The sequence below is a fragment of the Lynx canadensis genome, chromosome A2 (genome assembly GCF_007474595.2).
Source record: "Lynx canadensis isolate LIC74 chromosome A2, mLynCan4.pri.v2, whole genome shotgun sequence".
In the NCBI taxonomy this organism is placed as follows: domain Eukaryota; kingdom Metazoa; phylum Chordata; class Mammalia; order Carnivora; family Felidae; genus Lynx; species Lynx canadensis.
Genome location: NC_044304.2, coordinates 154,746,931 through 154,771,484, shown reverse-complemented (window position 1 = coordinate 154,771,484; position 24,554 = coordinate 154,746,931). Strand labels below are relative to the sequence as shown.

Sequence of the window (24,554 nt, the reverse complement as noted above, 5' to 3'; positions counted from 1 at the left end):
TGCTAGCCAATATCTTTTCTCCTTAAGGAAGCCAAAGTTGCACTTTGCAGATACTCATTCTGTTGCACTTTGCAGATACTGTGTTTTTTTACAAGTTGAAGGTTTGTGGCAACCTGCTTCAAGCAAGTTTATCAGCACCATTTTTCCACCAGCATTTGCTTGCCTTGTGTCTCTGTGTGACACTTTGGTAATATCTCACAATATTTTTCATTATCATTATATTTGTTATGGTCATCTGTGATTGGTGATTTATGACTCACTGGAAGCTCAGATGATGGTTAGCATTTTTTAGCAATAAACTGTTTTTTAATTGAAATATATACACTTTATAGACATAATACTATTGCACATTTGCAGACAGTATACTATGAACATAATTTTTATATGCACCGGAAAACAAAAAAAATCATTTGACTCCCTGTCCCAAACATATTTGCTTGATTGTGGGGGTGTGGAACAGAACCCACAGTATCTCCAAGGTATGCATGCCTTTATAGGTGCCTGACATCCCTGGGAACCCAGTAAGGGGGCATTCATCTATCCAGAACTCTGCTTCCTAAACAGAACTCAGCTGAAAACTGGGGCAAACATTAAAAAGGTGGCCTAACAAATCAAATGCTGGTTATAGGGCTTGTGGCCTGAGAAGGATGCTGTATACTCCAGGGAGAACCCATGGGCCCTCACTTTTATTCTATTCTTACATTACACATATTTCTAACAAGCTTCTGACGTTTTGAGTCCCATGGCATTTTAGAACAGCATACTAGGATGTGAACAGAGAGGGTCTGACCCCAGCAGGCTCACCAGCAACAAGAAACTGCCCAGAAGAAGGGAAAGTCAGCTCTTGCCCGCCCTGGGAGGCTGCCAGGCATCACCATCTGTGGCACAGTGGGGCTGATATTCCAGATGACAGCCCGGGGTAATCCACCCATTCATCCAGCAGACCAGGCATGAACTCAAGCTCCGCACAGAGCACTGGGGACGGTGATCAGTGGAGCTCAGGGCTTGCCGATAAAGGCTACACCATGATCATTATTCTTTAAGAGAGAATGTTGTGTTTTTTTGTTAAGTTTTGAATTCTGGGTAAGGGGTAACTGACTGCATATGAGTTTCTTGCTTACAAGGAGAGCCTCACAGTTGGCGGTTGCCATGTAAATGCCACAGGAGCCACCCTGTTTTGCCCTGATGGCACCTAGGTATTCGTGCTTGGCTGAGCGAATGTGCGGAAGGGAACGAAGAAGCAGCTAGTGTTAGAATATAAAACTGTCTTCAGTAAGAGAAATCCATGAGCATCCATGAGAAAAGAGGCTTTCGTTGTTTTGGAAGGATATGGGGAAGAGGGGTGAAAGTGAATGATGTGGTCAAGATCTTACCAGAATGTAGCTCATGGGGCGCCTGGGTGGCTCAGTAGGTTCCGCGTCCAACTTCAGCTCAGGTCATGATCTCAGGGCTCATGGATTCGAGCTCCGCGTTGGGCTCTGTGCTGACAGCTCAGAGCCTGGAGCCTGCTTCGGATTCTGTGTCTCCCTCTCTCTCTCTCTGTCCCTCCCTGCTCATGCTCTCTCAAAAATAAACATTAAAAAAATAATAAAATAAAAAAGAATGTAGCTTGCATGTGAAGGGACACTAGCAAAAGTTAGCTGAGGCATTCAATCTGTCCTTCTGGCTGTGTGTCCAAGCCTCACACAGGCTCCATGTGCCTGATATACTCTGCGTTAGGACTGTGTTACGTGATGTACCTGCTTACGCACGTGACACCCTTTCTGACCAACACGCCTTCGGGGAGGAGTGCCCACATTTGTCTCCAGCCTCCTCCATGGAGGCCGCCCACCCTCTGAGCCTGAGCAGGCTGTGTCTGGAGCTTTCCCTGAATCTGCACCTTCTCCCCTTCTCTCCCCTCCACTGCAGCACGCTGTCCAAGTGTGGCCATGCAATGGTGGCCGCCATCTACCCGTTCACCTGGCAGCACACCTACATCCCCGTGCTGCCCCCCACCATGATCGACATCGTGTGCTCACCAACCCCCTTCCTCATCGGGCTGCTCACCAGCTCGCTGCCACTGCTCAGGGAGCTGCCGCTGGAAGAGGTGAGCTCTGGGGGCATCCCTGTTCCCTCCCGAGGGTGCCTGAGATAGAGGGGAGGTGTTGGCTAAGGCACTGTAGGCACCCAGGGAATGGGGGACCCCATGGCTTTGTCTGTTAGATCCACTCCCCCCACCCCAGCCTGCCTCAGTGGACCCTCAGTAGCCGCAAGTTCAGTTCTCTCCTCTAAATGAACCTACTGGCCTGAGAAGGGCAGACATCTACAACTTAATCAGATGTTAAAACGCTTCATCCAGAAGTAGCCATCTACCCTAACCTCCCCTCCCTTGTGCTCCCCAAAACTGGGAGGTGGGCGGGGAGCACACAAGAGCTAACTGGAATTTATATTTGGACTAATAACAAAGTTGACAGATTGTGCGAACAGGTCCTTTTTCATATCAGTTAAAGAGACAACAACCAAAATGTTTTTAATGCTCCAGTTCTGGGTTTTCGGGCTTGCACCCAAGCAGGGAACATCCTACCTGGCATTTCTGTGGGTATTTAGCCCCAGTTCCTTCCTCTAAATAATCACTGTCCTGTGTCCTGAGCTCCCAGCACTCAGAGAGGGAACCAGAGGGGCCTAACTGATACTACTCACTTCCAAACCCCCTGGGGAACGCCTGTCCCTGAAATTCACCCCCGGGCCCCAGACGTGGCTCTTCTAATTGCCCAGGTAGCCTGAAGCCCCATTAAGTATTCACCAGCACACACAGCTCTTCGCATGTAAGTTTCTGAACTGCAAGGAGCTTGTCTGGGTACTGTGTGATCCCTGAAATGGCTCAGTTCAACCCCAGAAGGAGGAATGGGAGGGCTCCCTCAGCTCCTGGGCACAGTCTCTGGGATGTATTAGAGCCTGTGTTTCCAGCTGTTGGTGAGAACATGGTGACCACGCAGGCCCATGCTCTTCATCATAGCCAGTGTGGCCCATGCCGAGGCCCAAGTGAGGGCCTCACTCCCCGGGTCACGTAAGCAGAGGCCAGCATTTTCCTGACCTGTGCTGTAGACGCCTCCACCTGGCCCACCTGGCCCGGGTCCCAGTCCCCAGTCCCCAGTCCCTGTTTACGGAGACAAGGGGAAGGTGCCTACCCTAAAAGCTTTGACTAATGCAAGCCCGGCACCTGCAGCTTGATTTATTCTCCAGCTGGATCCACTCCTCTGGGTTTCTCTCTTCTTGTCCCGTTCAGAGAAAGGACAAGGCCACCTGGTTAGCTGAGAGGAGAGAGCGAGCTGGCAGTGGGGGGTGGCAGTGTCGAATGGAATGGAAGCAAGGGGGGGCCTGGGGGGCCTGTAGCATCTTTTGCCCACCCCAGTAACCTGCACACTAAAAATCTGTCCCAAAGGCTCTGCCTTAGCCAGCGTGGGAACGGGACAGGGAGTCCAATCTGTGGCATACACATGTCCCAGCTGTGGTTTCAGTGTTGAAAGCATGCGATTCTGGAAAGCCCTTCCCCGCCCCCTACCTCCCCTCTTCATCACTTGTGGCTACAGTGGCAATGTCGGGAAACCACAAATGGGCCACTCTATCCCCCACCCTAGCTGCCTGTCGGGATGCCAAGAAGGAAGAAGGCTAAGAGTCTGTCACTACATCCCAGAAACCCTGGTGACAGTAATCGTCCCTTTTCTTCATCTTGCAGGTCCTTGTGGTTGACCTGGTCAACAATCGGTTCCTCAGACAGGTGAGTAAAAAGGCTGGCTTCAGCGTGCTGCTCTGTTTTCACCTCTCTGTTGTTTGGGACACAATTTTCCAGGTCTGGAAAGGCTCCTTGGTGGGCCTGGGATTGCACAATAGGCCGGCAGGCTTGAGTGATCCCTAGCCGGGCTGTACTGAGAACAGGACAGAAGGCAGGGGTCAAAGGGGAAGGGTTTGGGAATGGATTGAGTCCCATTTGTTGTGTTAGAAAATTATTTTCTAACAGTTAGAAGCTTTGTATAGGTTATAACTATAGACAGGGCGCCTGGGTGACTCAGTCGGTTAAACATCGGACACTTGATTTTGGCTCAGGCCACGATCTCAAAGTTCGTGAGTTCAAGCCCCACGTCAGGCTCTGCACTGACAACAGAGAGGCTGCTTGGGATTCTTTCTCACCCCTTCTGTCTCTGCCCCTCCCCTGCTCATGCTATCTCTGTCTCTCTCAAAATAAATAAAATAAACTTAAAAAAAAAAAAGAATATCTTAAAAAACAAAAGGAAAGAGAAAGAAAAAAACAGTTGACCCTTAAACAACACAAGGGTTAGAAGTGTCCCTGCATAGTTGACAATCTGTGTATAATAACTTTTGACTTAACCAAAGACTTCATTACCGATAGCCTACTGATGGCCAAAAGCCTTACTGATAGGATAAACAGTTGATTAATACGTATTTTCTTTGTTATATGTCTTATACATCAGATACTTGGAATAAAGTAAGCTAGAGAAAAAAAGAGAAAGTATTACCAAGAAAATCATAAGGAAGAGAAAATACATTTACAGGACTATACTGGACTTATTGAAAAAGAAGTTGCCTGTAAGTGGACCTACAGAGTTCAAACCTGTGTTGTTCAAAGGTCAACTGTGTGTGTGTATACGTGTGTGTGTGTGTGTGTGCACGCGCGCACCTCTAAAAAAGATGGAAAGGAAAACTCACCAAAACATGGATACTAACTGTTCGTAGGAGACTGAAAAGGAGGCAGAGTGTGAGAGATCTTAAACTGTTTTAATACTTTCATTTGTTTTCTATAATGATCATAAACTACTCTCATTATCAGAGAAAATAATACACATTTATTTTCTTGTTACCACTCACCTAAGAGAGCTAACTCCTATCAGATCTTGCAAAGAATCACGGTAGTAAGGTTTTCCAGGCATTCTGTTGGATTGCTTTTAAACTTGGACGTGGCCATACTGCTGAAAAGTTCTGTCATGTTAATGTGGTTTGTTCGGTTTTTTTTAATCATTACTTTTGTCTGCTTGCCCTTCCCAAGCCCCTCCTGCTCTGAGGTCAGATCATAAAGCCAACTTCGGATCACGCTGGTCATCTGTCCTGACCACAGCTCCCTTATTAGCACTGGCCATCCTGAAGGGTGGGGGCAGCGGGGAACATTTGTTGAGTATCTACTAGGTGCCAAGGACTTTGTATTGTACTTAATTTCCCCCCAGCTTTATTGAGATATTACTGACATATACCAGTTTACAATGATGATTTGATACACGTACATACTATGAAATGATTATCACAATAAGATTAGTTAACACTTCTATCCTCTCACATAATTATCCTTTGTGTGTGTGTGATGACATTTAAGACCTAGTAACAACTCTCAAGTATACAGTGGAGTGCTGTTGTTAACTGTAGTTACCATGCCATGCATTGGATTTCCCAGGAACTTATCTTACAACCTGAAGATTATACCCATTTCCCCCACACCCTGGCTCCTGGCAACCACCATTCTACTCGAAATCTGTGAGTTCGACTTTTTTAGATTTCACATAGAAGGGAGAACATACAGGATTTGTCTTTGTCTGACTCACTGAGCATAATGCCCTCAAGGTCAATCCATGTTGTCACAAAGGCAAGATTTCCTGCTTTTTTATAACTGACTAATATTCCATTATATGTGTATGTGTGTGTGTATACATTCCATTGTGTGTATGTATGTATGTATATGTATGTTGTATGTGTGTGTATATGTGTGTGTATATTCTTTGTTATCTATTATTTTATTTTTTTTAATTTTTTTTTTCAACGTTTATTTATTTTTGGGACAGAGAGAGACAGAGCATGAACGGGGGAGGGGCAGAGAGAGAGGGAGACACAGCATCGGAAACAGGCTCCAGGCTCTGAGCCATCAGCCCAGAGCCCGACGCGGGGCTCGAACTCACGGACCGCGAGATCGTGACCTGGCTGAAGTCGGACGCTTAACCGACTGCGCCACCCAGGCGCCCCTAATGTTTATTTTTTGAGAGAGACAGAGACAGAATGCGAGTGGGTTAGGGGCAGAGAGAGAGGGAGGCACAGAATCCGAAGCAGGCTCCAGGCTCTGAGCTACCAGCACAGAGCCCGACGCGGGGCTCGAACTCACGGACAGTGATATTATGACCCGAGCCGAGGTCAGACACTTAACCGACTGAGCCGCCCACGCGCCCTTATCTATTATTCTCTTTATTCACTCATCCATGAATGAACACTTAGGTTGTTCCCATGTCTTGGCCTTTGTGAATAATGCCGCAGTGAGCATGGAGGTGCAGATACCTCTTCAAGATGGTGATTTCATTTCCTTTAGATACATACCCAGAAGTGGGATTACTGAATCAGAGGGTAGTTCTATCGTTAACTTTTGAGGAACCTCCGTTCTGTTTCCCATAGCCACTGCACTAATTGACGCTCCCACCAATGGTGCACAAGTATATGACTGACGTTCATCATTTCTTTCACTGTGCAGAAGCTCTTTAGTGCAATGTAGCCCTTTTTTATTTTTGCTTTTGTCACTGTGCTTTTAGGTGTCATAACCGAAAAAATCATTGCCAAGACCAATGTCAAAGAGCTTTCTCCATTTATTTCCAATAGTTTTACAGTTTCAGGTCTTATCTTTAAATCTTTAATCCATTTCATGTTGATTTTTGTGAGTGGTGTAAGATAGGGGTCCAGTTTTTTGCCTTTGCATGGGAATTTCCCGGCACCATTTGTTGAAGAGACCATCATTCTTTGAATTGAATTCTTTTGTTTTTTTAAGTTTTTTTTTAAATTGATTTTTGAGAGAAAGCGTGAGTGGGGGAGGGGCAGAGAGAGAGGCAAAGAGAGAGAATCCCAAGCAGGCTCCACACTGTCAGTGCCACAGCCCAGTGTGGGTCTCAAACCCACAAACCATGAGATCGTGACCTGAGCCAGTCAGATACTTAACTGACTGAGCCACCCAGATGCCCCTCCTCATTGAATTCTTAGCTCCCTTGCCAAATATTAGTTGAGCATAAATGCGTGGGTTTATTTCTAGGCTCTCGTATCTGATCCATTGGTTTATGTGTCTCTTTTCATGCCAGTACCATACTGTTTTGATAACTATAGCTTTGTAATAAAATTTGAAATCAGGAATTGTGATGCCTCCAGCTTTATTCTTCTTTCTCAGGATTGCTTTGGCTATTCATTGTCTTTTGTGGTTCCATGTGAAATTTAGGATGGCTGTTTTTATTTCTATAAAAAATGCCATTGCAATTTTGATAGGGATTGCACTGAGTCTATAGATGGCTTTGGGTAATATGGACATTTTAACAACATTGATTTTTCTTTTTTTTTTTTTAATTTTTTTAATTTTTTTTTTTAACGTTTATTTCTTTTTGAGACAGAGAGAGACAGAGCATGAACGAGGGAGGGGCAGAGAGAGAGGGAGACACAGAATCTGAAACAGGCTCCAGGCTCTGAGCCGTCAGCACAGAGCCTGACACAGGGCTTGAACTCACAGACCGTGAGATCGTGACCTGAGCTGAAGTCGGACACTTAACCGACTGAGCCACCCAGGCGCCCCAACATTGATTTTTCTAATCCATAAACACAGAATATCTTTTCATTTATTTACATCTTTGTCAGATTCTTTCATCGATGTCTTCTATATGCATTTAATCTTCACAATGGGGTAGATATGGATTGCTAGCCCATTTTACAAGTGGGGAAACCGAGGCTCATATCGCTTGTAAAAAGTGGAATAGAGATTCAAACCTCAGATCTCTGTCTCTAAAATCATATTCCTTCCGCTAAACCAAAAACTGTGCCAGGATGGCCCTGCGGTGTATCCAGCATGACCTGCTGGCCAGGATGCAGCTATCCACCCCAGAAGCCCTGGGGCAATGGCCCACGTGCTTTTTCTGCTTTACAGATGGATGACGAGGACTCCATTCTCCCCAGGAAGCTGCAGGTAGCCCTGGAGCACATTCTGGAGCAGAGGAATGACCTGGCTAGTGACCAGGACGAAGGGCCCCCGGACTGCAAGCGTGGTAAGTGCCCAGCCACCTCCCAGACTGCACCTTGCTCTTCCGTCATTACAGTCCGGGAGCAAATGGGCAAGTGACTGGCCCTTCCACGTGGCCGGCCGGAGAGGCATGCCCGGAGAGAAAGTGGGTGTGTAACCCCTTTATCTGGATCTCATTCGAACACTGAATCGTGAGACGATTTTTCCCGCCTCCTCCGTTTGGGCCCTAAAATCCCTGATGACAAGGGGACACGAAATGACTTCATCACCTTGGGTAACCTGTGTCTCGGGGGCTCTGTGTCAACCCTGCCCTCACCGGCCCCTCCGCACTGTGCTCAGGCCCGGAGTCCAGCCCCTTGAACGAAGTGGTGTCAGAAGCCTTTGTCCGCTTCTTCGTGGAGATCGTGGGTCACTACTCCTTGTTCCTGACGGCGGGCGAGCGTGAGGAGAGGACCCTGCAGCGAGAGGCCTTCCGCAAAGCCGTCTCCTCCAAGAGCCTCCGCCGTTTCCTGGAGGTTTTCATGGAGACCCAGACCTTTCGGGGCTTCATCCAAGAGCGGGAACTGCGCCGGCAGGATGCCAGAGGTGAGGAGGCACCTTCCACTTGGGGGCCCAGGCAGCAAGGGACACCCTGGCCCCGGGGGCAGATGAGTAAAAAGGAAGGTCATGGAGCCAGTGCCCTGGTGGGACCAGTGCAGCTGCCTGCTCTGGAGAACGCCCCTTCTTGCCACCTCGGAGCTGAGCCAGCTGCCCCAGTGTCCTGCCTGTCTTCTCGGGCCATCTCTGTCCCCTCTCACAGCTTTTCCCAGAACCACAGTCCAGGTTCTGGTGGCAAGTTCTCCTTCTGTTCTATCTTTCCAACTTGACGAAACCCTTGAGAACACTCTCTCCTGTCTCTCTCTGGCCCCTCGTCTCCTTTTCCTCAGGCCTCTCCTCCTCCCTTCTGCCCTTCTTTCCTCCATCTCCACTGGGCAGGGCAGGAGCCAGCTGGGACGGGGACGGGGCAAGAGAATAAGGCCGAGGCCTCCACTTTGTGTGAGGGCCTCCTGACGCTTAGCCAGATTGACCACACAGGAGGGAGGACAGCAGTGGCTCTCCCAGCATGGGGGTCATCTCGCCACAGAGGCCACCCATTCCCCTCCTGCACTCTCTCTCCTCCCTCTTCCTGTCCCCTTTGGCTGGGTTCCATCGTATTTCCAGGGCCGGAGGAGGCAAAGTATGTGAAGGAGGATCAGATCACTCCCCTCTCTTTCTTACATCATCTTAAGCCCTTTCGGGAATCGAAAAGCTAGAAATGTGGGTAAAGACGGTCACCGATGGGATTAGACCGGGGTCGGTGGAGAGACGCTTACCACCCAGGTGCAGTGAGTAGGAAGGGCAGGGGGTTCCTGGGAGAGCCTCGGCCTGGGCCTTGCTGTCCTCTGGTGCTGTGATGGCAGAGACTAGGCTAAGGAACCAGAGCCCCACATTCCTGGAGCTCTTTGCAAAGTAATGATGGAGGCTGGCCACACTTCAGGTATTCTGATGAGTGGTAACTGAAGAGACAAAAGGAAATTGATTAAAGTATGAGTCACACTCCCCATGATAGGATTCCTTTAAAGAGAAGCTCTGCTTTACCAGCATATCTGTCTACAGATCACTATTTGATAGAAAGGTCGAGAGACACAAAAGCTTAAAAGTAGCATGGAAGATAGCCTCTATCCAGGGAAGACCGATGAGAAAAGAAGACAGAATGGCTGAGGCTCCCGCCCTGGCCTCACACCTACGAGGTGCTGTGTCTGGCCCTGCTGAGCTGATAGATGGCTGATGGATTCCCAGGAAGCCAACCACTTGGCCAGCGTTCCTCGTATGGGAGGCTGCAGGAGTCCTGAAAGCCAGGGCCGTCTGGTTCATCCTCCAAACCGCGTGCCTGGCACGGTATAGACACTTGGAAGGTGTTTGCTGAATAAAAATAGGATTTCACATATGGGCTAGCTTTCTAGCTTTCCAAAGACACTTACTGCACAAGGTTGGGCAATTATAAGGGCAATAAAAACCCTTAGAAACCTTACGATTCAGAGCATGTTTATAGGAGCCGCTCATCTCAGAAGCAAGGTTTTTTTTATGGCAATAAGGAAATGGGTATGTTTAGAAGAGAGGGAAAGAGAAGGGACTAAACTGGCTGGGATTTCTTTTGCCAACAGGTCTGTTTGAGGTCCGAGCCCAGGAGTACCTGGAAACACTCCCCAGTGGAGAACACAGTGGCGTCAATAGGTTCCTGAAGGGACTTGGTAAGGCCCAGCTGTCAGTCCCCAGCACCAGCCTCTGGTCCTTGGAGTCTCAGCCAGTTGCCTCCCCTGGGGTGGGTCCTAAATAATGCTGAGCTGTGCTTCCGCATCAGCATTGTAACCTCCTGTTCTAATCTGGCCCCAGAATATAAACTGAGGAAGCTAAGGACCCCTCCTGCTTTACAGCCCCCTGGGCTGTCTTGCTATCTTCCTTCGCTGTTATCTCCCGTGGTCTTTTTTTTTTTTTTTTTTTTTTTTTTTTTTAACTTACATAGTTAGAGAGAGAGAGAGAGAGAGAGAGCAGGCTTGTGTGTAAGGGAGGAGCACAGGGGGAGGGAGAGAGAATCCCAAGCAGGCTCCACACCCTTAGTACAGAGCCCAATGCGGGGCTCGAACCCACAAACTAAGAGATCATGACCTGTGCTGAAATCAAGAGTTGGAAGCTTAACCAACTGAGCCACCCAGGTGCCCCCTTTTTGTTCCCCCTTTTTTACTCCCACACGCTCAAATCTTCTGGGGAATCGAGTTTAGGAAGTGCGAAGGGAACCAGAGAAGGGTGTATGGCAGGAAAGGCCTGGACTAGCCTCCAAGTGGCCCTGAAAAGTGGAAACGTAAGAATTATAAGGACCTTGGGGCGCTGGCTGACGCAGTCAGTGGAGCGTGCAACTCTTGAGCTCAGGGTTATGAGTTTGAGCCCTATGTTGGGTGTAGAGATTACTTAAAAAAATAAATAAAAATTAAAAGGAAAATAAAAGAATCGTAAGGACTTTGGTTGAATTGCACTGACAAGGCACAGGAGGAGCTACAGGTGGCCATACTGTGCCTGCCCCGACCCACCGGGCCGCCGGGAGTCTTCTCCAGCCTTGGCTCCTCAAGGACACGGCACATTCAGCGCTTCCTGTGTCACCAGTGCAGGAGCAAAGCCTCCTTTCCGGCTCTGAAGCTCTTCCTTTCAAACTCCCACCTCTGGGGAAGATCCCTTTTCGTCACGGAAGGGCACACAGAGAGGCTTCAGAGGTGACCCCGGAGGCTACACTTGTCCACACCGCGTCTGGGATGAAAAGAGCAGGATTTCACTTTTGTCCGCCTGGTGAAATGTTCTCGTTTTCTTTTCTTTCTTTTTTTTTTTTTTTAGGCAATAAAATGAAGTTTCTCCACAAGAAATAACCTTCGGCTCATCCTCAAGGGGAAACTTCCTCCTAGTGCAAGCACATTTTTAAAAAAAACAGTCCTGGTGGCCTTTCTGAAACGCTGGGTCCTGGTTGTCCCACGTGTGGGGTGAAGGCCAGGATGGTTTCCGGCTGCCGCACAGCCTCCCCAGGACCCAGGGCCCAAGAGCCGTGCAGCAGGTGCTGCTTCTCCAGAACAGCGCTGTGAAGGGGACCTGAGACCAGGCATGTCACCGACATTCAGATGTATTGTTTGGGTTGTTGGGTTTGGGACTTTTTATATTTTTAACCTTAGGTATTAAAAGAAAGAAAAGTGTTTGGGTTTTCTTTTTATTATGCCAGGGCTAGGAAGAGTCTCTTCTGCCCTGTGCCATCTTGCCCTGGTTCGTCCTGCCTGGCAGCTGGGCTCTGAAGCCAAGAGGAGGGAGGAGGAGGAGGGCAGGAGCAGTGACCAGGGACTTAGAAACAAGGTGCTCCTCTGGCAGAAGCGGGGACAGATGCAGGTGTCAGGGGAGGAGGGCTGTGGCGATGCCTACCATGCTCCTGCTCACAAGTAGGGGGGTGGGGGTGGGGGACACCTTTCCTCTCCCCGAAAGGATTGGCCTGTGTGTGGAATCCTGAGGTCGTATCGGGGCTGTAGGAACAGTTGCCTCCTGGGATGAGCTGCACTTGAGGCCAGCCAGTGATGCCACCTGGTGGCCAAGGTCATTTGTTGTACAACCCAGTCGTCTCGTCCCAAAAGGACCTGACTCCTCTGGATGGCCTTCTTCTCTCTTCAAAGCCATAGCATCACTCACTGCCCAAGCAGTCCCTGACTTTTAGAGGCACACACAAGAAGGAAATCTCCTGCTAAGGTCTGTTAAGGAAACGTTCTTGGGGTCCTTAAAACACGGAAGCCACAGCTTTGACCCTATTCCCATTTATATCATAGGAAACGTTCCCATCTTCTTGTAGGGACCCAAATCAGCATAAGTGAAATAGTACATGTGCAGGAAAAATGGAGGGGCTTGTGGTGTTGATGTTAACAAGAGGGGCATCCGGACTTTGGGGTTAGCTTCCTCAGACCTGTGCTCCAGCGAGGAGGCTTACTCCTCTGGACCAGAAGCAGGGAGGTGTGGAAGAGGCTGCACCCCAAGTGCCATCCTGCAAGGGCTGCAGGGGGGATGCAGGAAAAGAATGGTGGGCAGCACAGGCAAGTTCTCAAGCAGGCCTCAGGCTCACCACCACAGCATATCCCGCTGGTGGATCCCCTCCGGACGGCACCAGCAGTCTGAACTCTGTAATGGCCCAAGGACCTGTGCCACTTGGCAGAGGTTCTCACCTTTAGGGAGTTGGGAGCAAGGAGTCTTCTAAGGGGAAAAAAAAAAAAAAAAAAAAGAACAAGAAGGAAAATGAAGAAGAGGTTGACCTGTCATTCTCCATTAAAGGTTCTTAACTGGAGTCATGAATGACCCCCTCCCACCTGCAGGTTGTATCCAAGCTTTGGTATGTCCATTTGTTTTTTAGGAGAGAGGATCCATGGTTTATATCAGATTCTCAAAGGGGTCCAAGACCCCCCAAAACGGTAGGAACCAGTCTATACATCACAGTTAACCTGGGTAGGTATGTGTGTTGGGGTTGGGGGGCAGGGGAGACTGAATAGGCGTCTCTTGAGTCTTGGGGGCTCAGGAATTTGTACCTAACAAGCTCCTCAGATTAGTTTATTTTATTAATACCAATATTCTACCCAGAGATGATCACTTTTAATATTTTGGAATATACCTTCTTTTCTAACTTATTTCATATTATATTGTTTACTTAACACCTCCAGGTGAATAAATACACATCTTTGTCAACATTTCTTATGATTGTGTAACACTCTATTTTATAGATGTACTAAAAGTTATTTTACCAATCCTCTACCTTTCTGCATGCAGGATATTTCCAGTTTTTAATATCCTAAAGAGCATTGAGAAAAGCATCATTGTATAAGTATCTCAGTACTTTGCCTTATTTTCATTTTCATTTTTGCTTGAAGTAAAATATACATAACAGAAAAGTTCTCCGATCGTGAGTATACGGCATAACAAACCTTTGCAAATGACCACATTCGTGTAACCATCACTCAGGTCAAGAAGAGAACGTCATCAGACCCTGGAGAACCCTCCTACCCGCCTTCCCAGCGTTCCTCCGGTCCAACTCTGCTTATGTTCAAACTAAATCAACTGAAAAGTTGTCTACAATTTGCAAAGTGGGAAATTAGGCTGGGGAGGGTCAGAGGCAAGATAAACAAAGCAGAATTGTAATCCCAGCTCACAGTTTAGGGCAGACTGTGGATGGACAACACTGTTCGGGTTCAGAAACCAAGTGTGGCTGGAAGACCTGGGTGGGCTAGACCAGATGACCGCCACTCAGCCTATGTGTCGTGCCTCACACGGAGCATCTGTCCAAGAACCAAGTCCTCTAATGCCAAGAAAAAGCATACATTTTAACGAAGAATGTATATGTGTTTGCAAGCACTCCGTTATTGCATTTCGGTTCACATGGTCCATTTCCCCCAGGCAGTGGGGATAATCCTTCTGCCTCCTTGATCCTTGACAGCCTCCTTCATACCCGCCCCATTTCTCCCCTCCCCCCCCCCGCTTTTTATTATATTGGGATGAAATTCACAGAACATAAAATTAATCATTTTTTTCTTTTTTCAAGTTTATTTATTTTGAGAGAGAGAGAGAATGAACAGGAGGGGCAGACAGAAAGGGGGACAGGATCTGAAGTAGGCTCTGTGCTGAGAGCAGAGAGCCTGATGTGGGGCTCTCACTCAGGAACCATGAGATCGTGACCTGAGCCAAAGTCAGTTGTTTAACCCACTGAGCCACCCAGGCGCCCCTAAAATTAATCATTTTGAAGTGAAAAATTCACTGCCATTTGGTACACTCATAACATTAGCAACAACCAAAACCATGTTCATCATCCAAAAATTAAGCATTTAAACACTAAACAGTTACTCCCATTCCCTCCTCCCCCCTGCCCCTGGCAACCATGAATCTTCTTGCTTTGTCTATGGATTTATCTCTTCTGGATATTCTGGATATTATAAACAGGATGCCATCATGTCCCCTGTGTCTGGTTGCTTTCACTTAGTATAATGTTTTCAAGGTTCATCCAGGCTCTAGCACGGGTGAGAACTTCATTCCTTTTTATGGCTGAATGATATTCATTGTATGGATAGACCGACCACATTCTGTTTATTCATTCTTCCATCAACGGACACTGGCTTTATTGCCACCTCTTGGCTATTGTGACTAGTACGGCTACAAACGTGTGTGCATGTATTTATTTAAATATCAGTTTTCAATTTCTTTGAGTAGATACACCTAGGAGTGGGATTGCGGGTCACATAGAAATTTCTACATTTAAATTTAGACGGGGGCGCCTGGCTGGTTCGCTTGGCAGAACCTGAGACTCTTGATCTTGGGGTTGTGAGTTCAAGCCCCACATTGGGTGTAGAGATTGTATATTAAAAAAATTTTTGGAGGAACCACCAAACTATTTTCCACAGTGGCTACATTGATTTTCATTCCCCCCCCCCCCCACCTTTCAATGTTCCATTCCTTTCTTCAGACAGGTTCCAGCTTGCTTAGCTATCCCCATCACCTTCCAGCCATACCTCTCAGAGAGGACCCCATGTTTCTCGGGGGGGGGGGGAGTTGGCACCCCCTGCATCAGAATCACCTTGAGTACAAGTTTGAAATGCAGATTCCTGGGACCCACCTTAACCTATCTAGGGCTTAAGCCCTGCAACCCTTGATTGGCCAGGAGTTCACCAAACATCTTCAGACATTTACAGGACTCTGTCTTAGGTGACTCACTTCCTCAGGTGACTGATCTCCTCCCTTATAAGCAAATTCTCCTTTATGTTTCGCTGACAGAGAGTAATCTTAGGGCCAAGTTTTGGAAATGAGACTTTTGCATGCATGTCCTGATTTCAGCATTACCTAAGGGCTCCTAAAATGCTCTGCAAAATAAAAACATAAATGGGTATAAGCTTGCAAGGGGTCACCCACACTCATATGAGATATCAAAGCTGGTGAACTAGGTTTTTGAGAAAGGTCCCATCATTCTAGTTACCTGGCATAGGCTTGAAAGCAAGCCCAAGGTGGTACATGCTAGGCCCCCCAAAATCCCGAGGAGAGATTGCCGTAGGAGTGAGCTCAGGGGAGGGTGAGGTGGGTGTGTGCAGGGCAGGCCAGCGGAGGGGAGGGGGGGAGGAGGGCTCAGACTTCACGAGGAGTTGATGTGGGCTGAGTCCAGAGCCCGACTTGGGTGGGCAGGAAGGGCTGAAACAGGCAGAGGAAGAAGGGAGATTCTGGCCTGAGCCAAGGTTAGTAAGAAAAGCAAAGGGCAGGTGAGAAGGGCCATTGAACTGCTGGCACCTGTTAAGGCCAATTAACTTGGCTCGTCCGGTGGCCACACCTCACCCTCACCCAGATCCTGGGCGGGGTGCAAGTGGCAACCTCTGCCTCCTTTTTGGTTACAATTCACAGAGGCCTGGTGCCGGCTTCCCTGGCAATGGGTCAAAAAGCAAACAGCGTCACCGTCGATCAACTCCGGGCACCTCAGCCAGCTGCCCTGCCTGTCTTCCTCTCCTCTGCCTACAACCCACCCCAGCTGTCTTCCTAGGAGCACGCAGTTAAGTCCTGCACCCAAACCTCACGACGGTTGTTCTTCCTACAGCAGAGTTCATTCTCTTACCCCTACGGGCAGAGTGTGGACCGAGTTCTCTTTCTGGCAGAGAACTCCAGATTCATGCGGACTCACCTATCCAGTGGGGCTCCGGGAGGCGGACAACTACCTGAGCCGACCAGAGCCCCAGTGCCTGGAGTTTAGCTTGGGTCTCGGGGCATAGGTCGCTCTTCGGGCCCTCGCTGCCTTGCCTTACCCTGGGAAAGCTCTGAGCGGGACCAGACACAGCACAGCAGCCTCAAGCCAAGCCGGGGTCGGCCGCTAGGATGACTCAGGGTGGGGTGGGTCGGGGCCCTTCCCGGCAGCAGCGCGGGGGGTCCGCTCCGCCCACGTCCTTGGCCTTGGCCAACCAGGTGGCCCTTCGAGCCCAGTCAGGCCCCTGCTGAGTGAGGAAGTGGTGCTGTGGAGGCAGAGCGAAGCCAAAAGCTGCCACATATCTTGAGATGGGGCATCTGCTTCCTGCGGGAGCTAGTGGGGTAAAGGCCATGCTCCACCAGGCAGGATGGTCACCATCCGGCACTTTGTGGCCACGTCAAAATATTGGGCTTTCAAAACAAAACAAAACAAAAAAAAACAAATGTTGGTCTGGATAACCACGTGAATGTACTTAATGCCACTGAGCTATATAGTCTAAAAATGGCTAAAATGATACATTGTTTTAATATGTTGGAGCGCCTGGGTGGCTCAGTCGGTTAAGCATCTCACTTCTGCTCCGGTCATGATCTCATGGTTTGTGAGTTCGAGCCCTGCGTCTGGCTCTGTGCTGACAGCTCAGAGCGTGGAGCCTGCTTCCAATTCTGTGTCTCCCTCTTCCTCTGCCCCTCCTCCACTCACATTCTGTCTGTGTGTCTCTCTCTGAAAAAATAAACAATTTTTTAAAATATTGATTTATTTATTTTGAGATGGACAGAGAGAGAGAGAAGGAGATAAAAAGCAGGGTAAGGGCAGAGACGGAGAGAGAGAATCTCAAGCAGGCTCCACATGGAGTGCGGATATCGACGCGGGGCTCGGTTTCACCGCGGTGAGATCATGACCTGAGTCAAAATCAAGAATCAGATGTTCAACGGAGCCACCCAGGTGACCCTAAAATGATACATTTTATGTTGTGTGCCTGTTAAACCCCCTCTGAGACACACACACACACACACACACACACACACAAACCCACAGCAACAATGTTGCACTGCATGTATATTCTAGTGCAATTATCTTAACTTTGGACATACGTCATTCACACATATATTTCTATAAGATAAATGCCAACTTCTCCCTCTACGTAATGGCTTCCTTCCATTCCAAAGGTATTGTCCCACCAAATCTACATACTAAAGTTATATATATTCTTCTCAAAATTTTGTTTTCTTACTGTTCCAGGCCTGGTCCAGGAAACTGAAGGAATTCCTTAATGCCTTCCTCTGTGGTCTCAGGGTAAGACGTGGAGCCTTAGGACAATACGCCGAGCGTTGTGCTGGCTGACAGATTTCTGCTAAAGCCTGGTCCTCCCTCTGTCCTCTCCTTTCTGCAACTCAGCTGCAGGCAGGACGGCCCCCCACTTTCCCCTCTGCCCCCAGGACTCAATCGTCCCTCTTCCCTCAGGGCCCTGAGGGAAGTAGCTGCGGGGATGACAGCTGAGGTCACGCCTTCTAGGCATTTCTGCTTCTGCTTCCCACTCTCCAGCTTTAAGAGTTGACACTGGCGCTCAGGGGGATATTTTGGGGGGTGGGGAGGCGGCTGTCCTGAACCGTACCCTTGATTTGCCATCGCCTCCCTGACTGTACCTGCCTAGTTCCTCACAGGTTCCCCGCCACCCAAACCCTCCACTGTCTGAGACAACACAGCGGGCCCTGGGCCCTCACACACACACACATGCACACACACACTGGTGACCTTCAGGGGAACACTGAAACCCCTCCACTTTAAACAGCACGGAGGGACACCTGGGTGCCTCCGTGGGGTGAGCATCTGACCTCAGCCTCTCGCTTCATGAGTTCGAGCCCCACACGGGCTCTGTGCTGTCAGTGAGGAGCCTGCTTTGGATCCTCTGTCCCCCTCTCTCTGTCTGCCCCTCCCCTGCTCACGTGTGCACATGCTCACACTCTTTCTCTCACTCAAATAAATAAATATGAAAAAAAATAATAAAATAAAATGTAATAATTCCCAAACCCAGGCCCCTTCTCCCAGGGAGTCACCCAAGCTTCCACCCACAGCAGTTAAAAAAGAGCTGAGATTAGACAGTGCTGAAGGTCACTGTCAAAACCAGAGAGGTGTACATGTTGAAAGGGTGAACTTTACAGCACGTGAGCTATATTTCAGTTAAGCTCAGAGTGAAGGCCAGCCACTGGGGGACAAGGAGAAGTGAAGCCTGGCGGAGGGTAGAAGCTGTGCCTGTCGTGGCCCCCGGGGGGGTCGTGGGACCAAACCAGCCGCAGCCCAGAGAAGAAGCAGGAGAACAGAAGCCCTGTCTTGGTGTTGGGCTCTGAGGCCTGCCGTCGCAGCAACCCCTGCGACGGCTAACGCGCCCCCCCCCCCCCGCCCCAGCGAGCACTGCCATTCTGTGTCACGGTCGTCACGTGCACATCCACAACCGGTAGTGAGCATCACCCCTTCCCTCGGGCCCCGTGAGGTCACACACACATGGTCTGGGCACCCAGACATCTCCCTGATGAGCCCTCCTCCCAGGGACACAGCCACGGGCCGCATCCAACATTTCCCCGAATCCCAGCGTTTCTTCCAGCCCATGAAACCCGGAACAGCTCGAACATTCTGTCCGGGGGCCACAGCCCCCCTTCCTTGGCAGGCTCCCCACAGAGGAGACCAGGATGGCAAATGGGCCTCGTTCTCCTGAAAGAGGCATGAGAAAGCCAGACTGTTTCTGTCACGCTTTTTCCCCACACTCGCTCCTCCGTGGCTGGGGAAGGACATTTGCAGTGTTTGCACTGTATTGAAAAGGCGAGACTGGGGCCCCAGACCACAGAGAGGCTGCCTTCCCCCCTCCAAGACCTGCAGGGCCAAGGGTGGGGAAGACGAGGTACTTGAGGAAGGAGCTGAAGCCACTTCAAAGTGTCCCTGAGTCACACGGTCACCTGGGGCCCAGAAAAGTGGTTTTCTATATGGAGAAAGAAGAAAATTGGTCCCCTACCTCAGACCACGCATACAAACTAACTCCAGGGGTCTCAGTGTCCTCACCAGAAGGTCACGGATTCCGGAGACTGGGAGACTGCGTGGGTTTGAATTCTGGCTTCCCCCTCACTGGCTGGGGGACCTGGAGTGAGTTACCCAATGTCTCCTGGTTTCCTCATCTAGAAGATTAAAGTAATAAATAGAGCTTTTATGAGGTTGAAGTTAGTTGATTTTTGTAATGTTTATTCATGTACTTATTTTGGGAGACAGAGAGTGTGAGAGAGCATGGGGCAGGGGGGCAGAGGGAAAGGGAGAGAGAGAGAATCCCAAGCAGGTTCCATGCTGTCAGCACAGAGCACAACGTGGGGCTCCGACCATGAACCATGAGATCATGACCTGACCTGAAATCAAGAGTCAAACGCTTAACTCACTGAGCCACCCAGGCGCCCCTAAATTAGTTAATATTTTTAAGGTTTGGAACTTGGTAAGCACCGCTGAACAGCTTGTTAAATCAAAATGTTGGGGCACCTGGTTGGCTCGGTCGACAGAACATGAGACTCTTGATCTTTGAGGTCATGAGTTCAAGCTCCACGTTGGGTGTAGAGCTTACCTAAAGAAAAATAATAAATTAATAAAAATTTTTCAAATTCAGGAGGTGACTGTGTGTTGGGATGGGAGAATTCACTAGAAAGGAGCAGGAAGGGGCATGGGGGCTCCAATCAGAGCCTTCTATCCTGTTTGGGTGGTGACCATATGAGTCATACAGGTGTCAGAATTCACTGAACAACGATTAAGATCTGTGCATATTATTGTATTTACATTATGTCTCAATTTAAAAAAACAAAACAGAAATATGGGGTTGGGGGGGAAACTTCTCCTCATCAAAAAGATACCGTCTGTACTGTGGAAAGATAAACCACACATCGGGGGAAAGATATTTGTAACACATATCACTATCATCACCATCAGAGGGTTAATACCTGGAATCTAGAATGAGCCCCTAAAGGGGCACCTGGGTGGCTCAGTCGGTTAAGCCTCTGACTCTTGATTTCATGGGATCAAGCCCTGAATCTGGCCCTTCACTGACAGCACAGACCTGCTTGGGAGTTCTCTCTCTCTGCCCCTCCCCCTACCTCTCAAAATAAATAAACTTGAAAAAAAAAATGAGCTCCTAAAAATCAATAGGAAAAAGACAACCAATTCAACACAAACATAGGCAAAAGAATTGTGTGGTAACTTGATAGAAGAGGAAATACAAATGGTCTATAAACATACAAAAAGATTTTCAAATACAATATTAATCAGGTAAATGCAAATCGAAACCACAAAGTGTTTCCATTTCAAACTTCCCTGATGATCAAAAGTTAAAGTCAGGTGATACTGGAAATTGAAATATAAGTCACTCTGCATATCACAAAACTTACTCTTGTGAAGTGGAGAGGTTTGTAGTTTCTAGTCTAGTCACAAAGTTGTGCCACTGTCACGAGTACTTAATTCCACAACATTTTCATCACCTCGGAAAGATCTCCTGTATCTGAAACTGCTCTGGGCCTCAGCCGTGGGTGATGAGCGGGAGTGAGAAGAGCAGGGTCTTGGGGACGCTCAGCTCCTTTCCGACGTGTAGGATAAAGTGTAAGAGCATGGAGAAGCAGGATAGGATAGGAGTCAACAGGATAGCCACTTTGGAAAACTGACCAAAGACCCAGGAATCCCACTCCGACGTGTATACCCAACAAAATGCATGCATATGCGCACCAAAAGATGTGCATGAGAATATTCATAGCAGCATTATTTGTAACGGTCCAAAACGGGATATAGGGAAATATACATCAACGGTACAATGTGCACACAGGGGCGCCTGGCTGGCTCAGTTGGTAGGGCACGCAACTCTTGATCTCAGGGTTGTTGAGTTCATTGGGTGTGAAGATTACTTAAAAATAAAATAAAATAAGGGCCCCTGGGTGGCTCGGTCGGTTAAGCGTCCGACTTCAGCTCAGGTCATGATTTCCCAGTCTATGGGTTCAAGCCCCACGTCGGGCTCTGTGCTGACAGCTCAGAGCCTGAAGATTCTGTGTCTGTCTCTCTCTCTGCCCCTCCCCTGCTCTCTCTCTCTCTCTCTCTGAAAAATAAACATTAAAAAAATTTTTAATAAAATAAAATTCCCCCCCCCCCAAAAAAAAAAACAGTGAGGCACCTGGGTGGCTCAGTCAGTTGAGCACCCAACTCCTGATTTCAGCTCAGGTCATGATCCAAAGCCCCATGTCAGGCTCTGCAGTGAGCGTGGAGCCTGCTTAAAATTCTCTCTCTCCCTCTGCCCCTCTCTCCCTCTCTTTCTCTCTAAAATTAAAAAAAAAAAATCATTCTAAAAAAACAAAACAAAAACCAGTCAAATGTATAAGTAAGGTGTGGTACAACCATGCAATGAAATACTGTCCAGCACTGAAATGAACGAACTACAGCTACACTCAACCAGTGTAGGCTAATCTCTCAAACATTAGCCAAAGCAGCAAGAAAGAGAAGGGATCAGTATGATTCCATTTAAATAGGATTCAAAACATTTAAAGTTTTTATTTTTGACAGACAGAGAGAGAAAGAGAGAGCGTGTGCACAATTGGGGAAGGGGCAGAGAGAGAGAGACAGAATCCAAAGCAGGCTACAGGCTCTCAGCTGTTGGCCCAGAGCCCAAGGCGGGGCTCAAACTCAGGAACTTGGAGACCATGATCTGAGCCGATGTCGGCACTTAACCAACTGAGCCACCCAGGCACCCTGTCCATTTAAATAGAATTTTAAAACAGGCAAACCTAATAATGTTTTACTTAGGATTCCATATGTAGGTAGAAAAAAATGTAACAAATGGAAAAATTAATACAAAATTTAGGACTGTAGTTTCCTGGGGGCCAGGCTGTTCTGGAAGAGGCACATAGGGCAGGGCTTCTAGGAAATGATCATATTCTCCTTGTTGATATGGGTGGTAGGTACATGGGGTGTGTGTGTGTGTGTGTGTGTGTGTGTGTTTAATTTTTTTTTTTTAACATTTATTTATTTTTGAGAGACAGAGACAGCATGAGCAGGGGAGGAGCAGAGAGAGAGGGAGACACAGAATCTGAAGCAGGCTCCAGGCTCCAAGCTGTTGCACAGAGCCCGACGCGGGGCTCGAGCCTACAAACCACGAGACCATGACCTGAGCCGAAGTCGGATGTTTAACCGGCTGAGCCACCCAGGCGCCCCTGTGTGTGTGTGTTTTAAATGTTTATTTTTCGGGGGGGGGAGAGAAAGAGACACACACAGACAGAGTGCAAGCAGGGGAGGGGCAGAGAGAGAGGGAGACACAACAGAAAGCAGGCCCCAGGCTCCAGCTGTCAGCACAGAGCCGAACTCACAAACCTGGAGATCATGACCTGAGCCGAAGTCGGATGTTTAACTGACTGAGCCACCCAGGCGCCCCGGGTGTGTGTTTTGTGGGGAGAAAAGCTTTTACCTTCTTAGGTTCAGGAATTTGGGGCCCACTAATTAGATTAACAAAAGCCAGAGTGATGGACAAAACGTGCACAGTTTTTATTAACATGTATGTGCAAAGGGACTCCTGAGTGGCTTAGTCAGTTGGGCATACGACTCTTGATTGCAGCTCAGATCATGGTCTCACAGTCATGGGATCGAGTCTCACACTGGGCTCAAAGCAGAGCCTGCTTAGGATTCTCCCTCTCTCTCTGCCCCTCCCCCACTTCGATGCGTGTGCACGTGTGTGCTATCTCTCTCTCTCAAACTTAAATAAACATAAAAAAACCCACATTTATGTGCATAGAAGTTCACAGGGAATAAGTGAAAATCAAAGAAGGGATTAAACTCGGGAGCTCATACACCATTTCGACAAAGAAATCAGGGGGCCTGGCCGGCTCAGTTGGAAGAACATGAGACTTTTGACCTTGGGGTCATGAGTTTGAGTCCCACGTTGGGGGTAGAGATTACTAAAAAACATAAATAAAACTTAAAAAAAAAGAAAAGAAACCATGGTTGGGCTTTGAAGGATGACAGACTGTGGAAGAGTGACTGGAGAATATACGGGGAAACTAGTGACAGAAAAGTTAGTAGTTAGATTTGGTTCCATAGACTCACGTCTATGCCCACCGACTCTGCATGTCCAGTGGTAACAGCTCCTCTCCTCTTTCTCACATGGGAGGAGGGGACTCCTTCACAAGGGAAATCTGTGCCCTGTTTTTAGAAGGAGGACAGAGAACTCTTTCTCTATCTGTGGATTCTCAGTTGCCTTCAGCTCAAAATAGCTTTATACCAAAATGGTGTATTCTAGGGTGGCACATACTCATCCCCTTCAGGTTAGACTGTGCACATCGGTGTTGCAGTCTTTTGTTTGCTGACACATCAAAACGAGAAAAGAGGGGCGCCTGGGTGGCTCCGTCGGTTGAGTGTCCGACTTCAGCTCAGGTCATGATCTTGAGGTTTGTGAGTTCGAGCCCCACGTTGTGTTCTCTGCTCTCAGTGGTGCAGAACCCGCTTTGGATCTTCTGTCTCCCTCTCTCTCTGCCCCTTCCCCACTCATGCTCTGTCTCTCTCTCAAAAATAAATAAAAACGTTTAATAGGGTGCCTGGGTGGCTCCATCGGTTGAGTGTTCAACTTCAGCTCAGGTCACCATCTCACACTTTGTGATTTCCAGCCCTGTGTTGGGGTCTGTGCTGATGGCTCAGAGCCTGGAGCCTGCATTAGATTCTGTGTCTCCCTCTCTCTCTGCTCCTTCCCTGCTTGCACTCTGCCTTTCTCTCTCTCAAAAATAAATACACATTAAAAAAATTAAAATAAATAAATAAATAAAAACGTTTAGTAAAAAATAAAAAAAATAAAAAGAGAGAGAAAAGAAAACATCTTCCTTCCTCCTCCCCCCCACCCCCCGGCCCCAGATGCTCAACTGACTGTGCCACGCCCAGCAAATTCATATCTCACTGGCAAACTGAGAATGTCCTGGCCTCACTTAGGGGAGGGACGATTTATTTCGGCCACTGTGCCAGATTCTTGTCTCCCTCGGAGGCTCCGGCATCGAAGGGGCAGTGAGGTCTGGGAGACAGTGGGGCCTGCAGCCTTGAGGCCCAGCCCTGCCTCCACCTTACTGTGGAACTTGGGGAATGTGTCCTCACCTCCCGCTCTTCTGTTTCCGCATCTGTAAAATAGGAGAAGAGGTCCCTTCTGACCCCAGACTTGACGGATTCCTGGAGCACCTGCGGCCACACCCAGGAAGTGTGACCTACAAG

The 24,554-nt window shown here is 48.5% G+C and overlaps 1 protein-coding gene across 1 annotated transcript in view; it reads left to right on the top strand.

Annotated features, from left to right (window-relative positions):
- Positions 1 to 13,290, top strand: part of DENND2A (DENN domain containing 2A) — a 104,099-nt gene extending 90,809 nt beyond the window's left edge. The window contains exons 15-20 of the mRNA XM_030308575.1: positions 1,909 to 2,086; positions 3,716 to 3,757; positions 7,925 to 8,042; positions 8,357 to 8,602; positions 10,201 to 10,287; positions 11,420 to 13,290. Of these exons, the coding sequence (XP_030164435.1) occupies positions 1,909 to 2,086; positions 3,716 to 3,757; positions 7,925 to 8,042; positions 8,357 to 8,602; positions 10,201 to 10,287; positions 11,420 to 11,451 (703 nt within the window). The 3' untranslated portion in view covers positions 11,452 to 13,290. The remainder of the gene's footprint in view (positions 1 to 1,908; positions 2,087 to 3,715; positions 3,758 to 7,924; positions 8,043 to 8,356; positions 8,603 to 10,200; positions 10,288 to 11,419) is intronic.
- Positions 13,291 to 24,554: the final 11,264 nt, after the last annotated feature.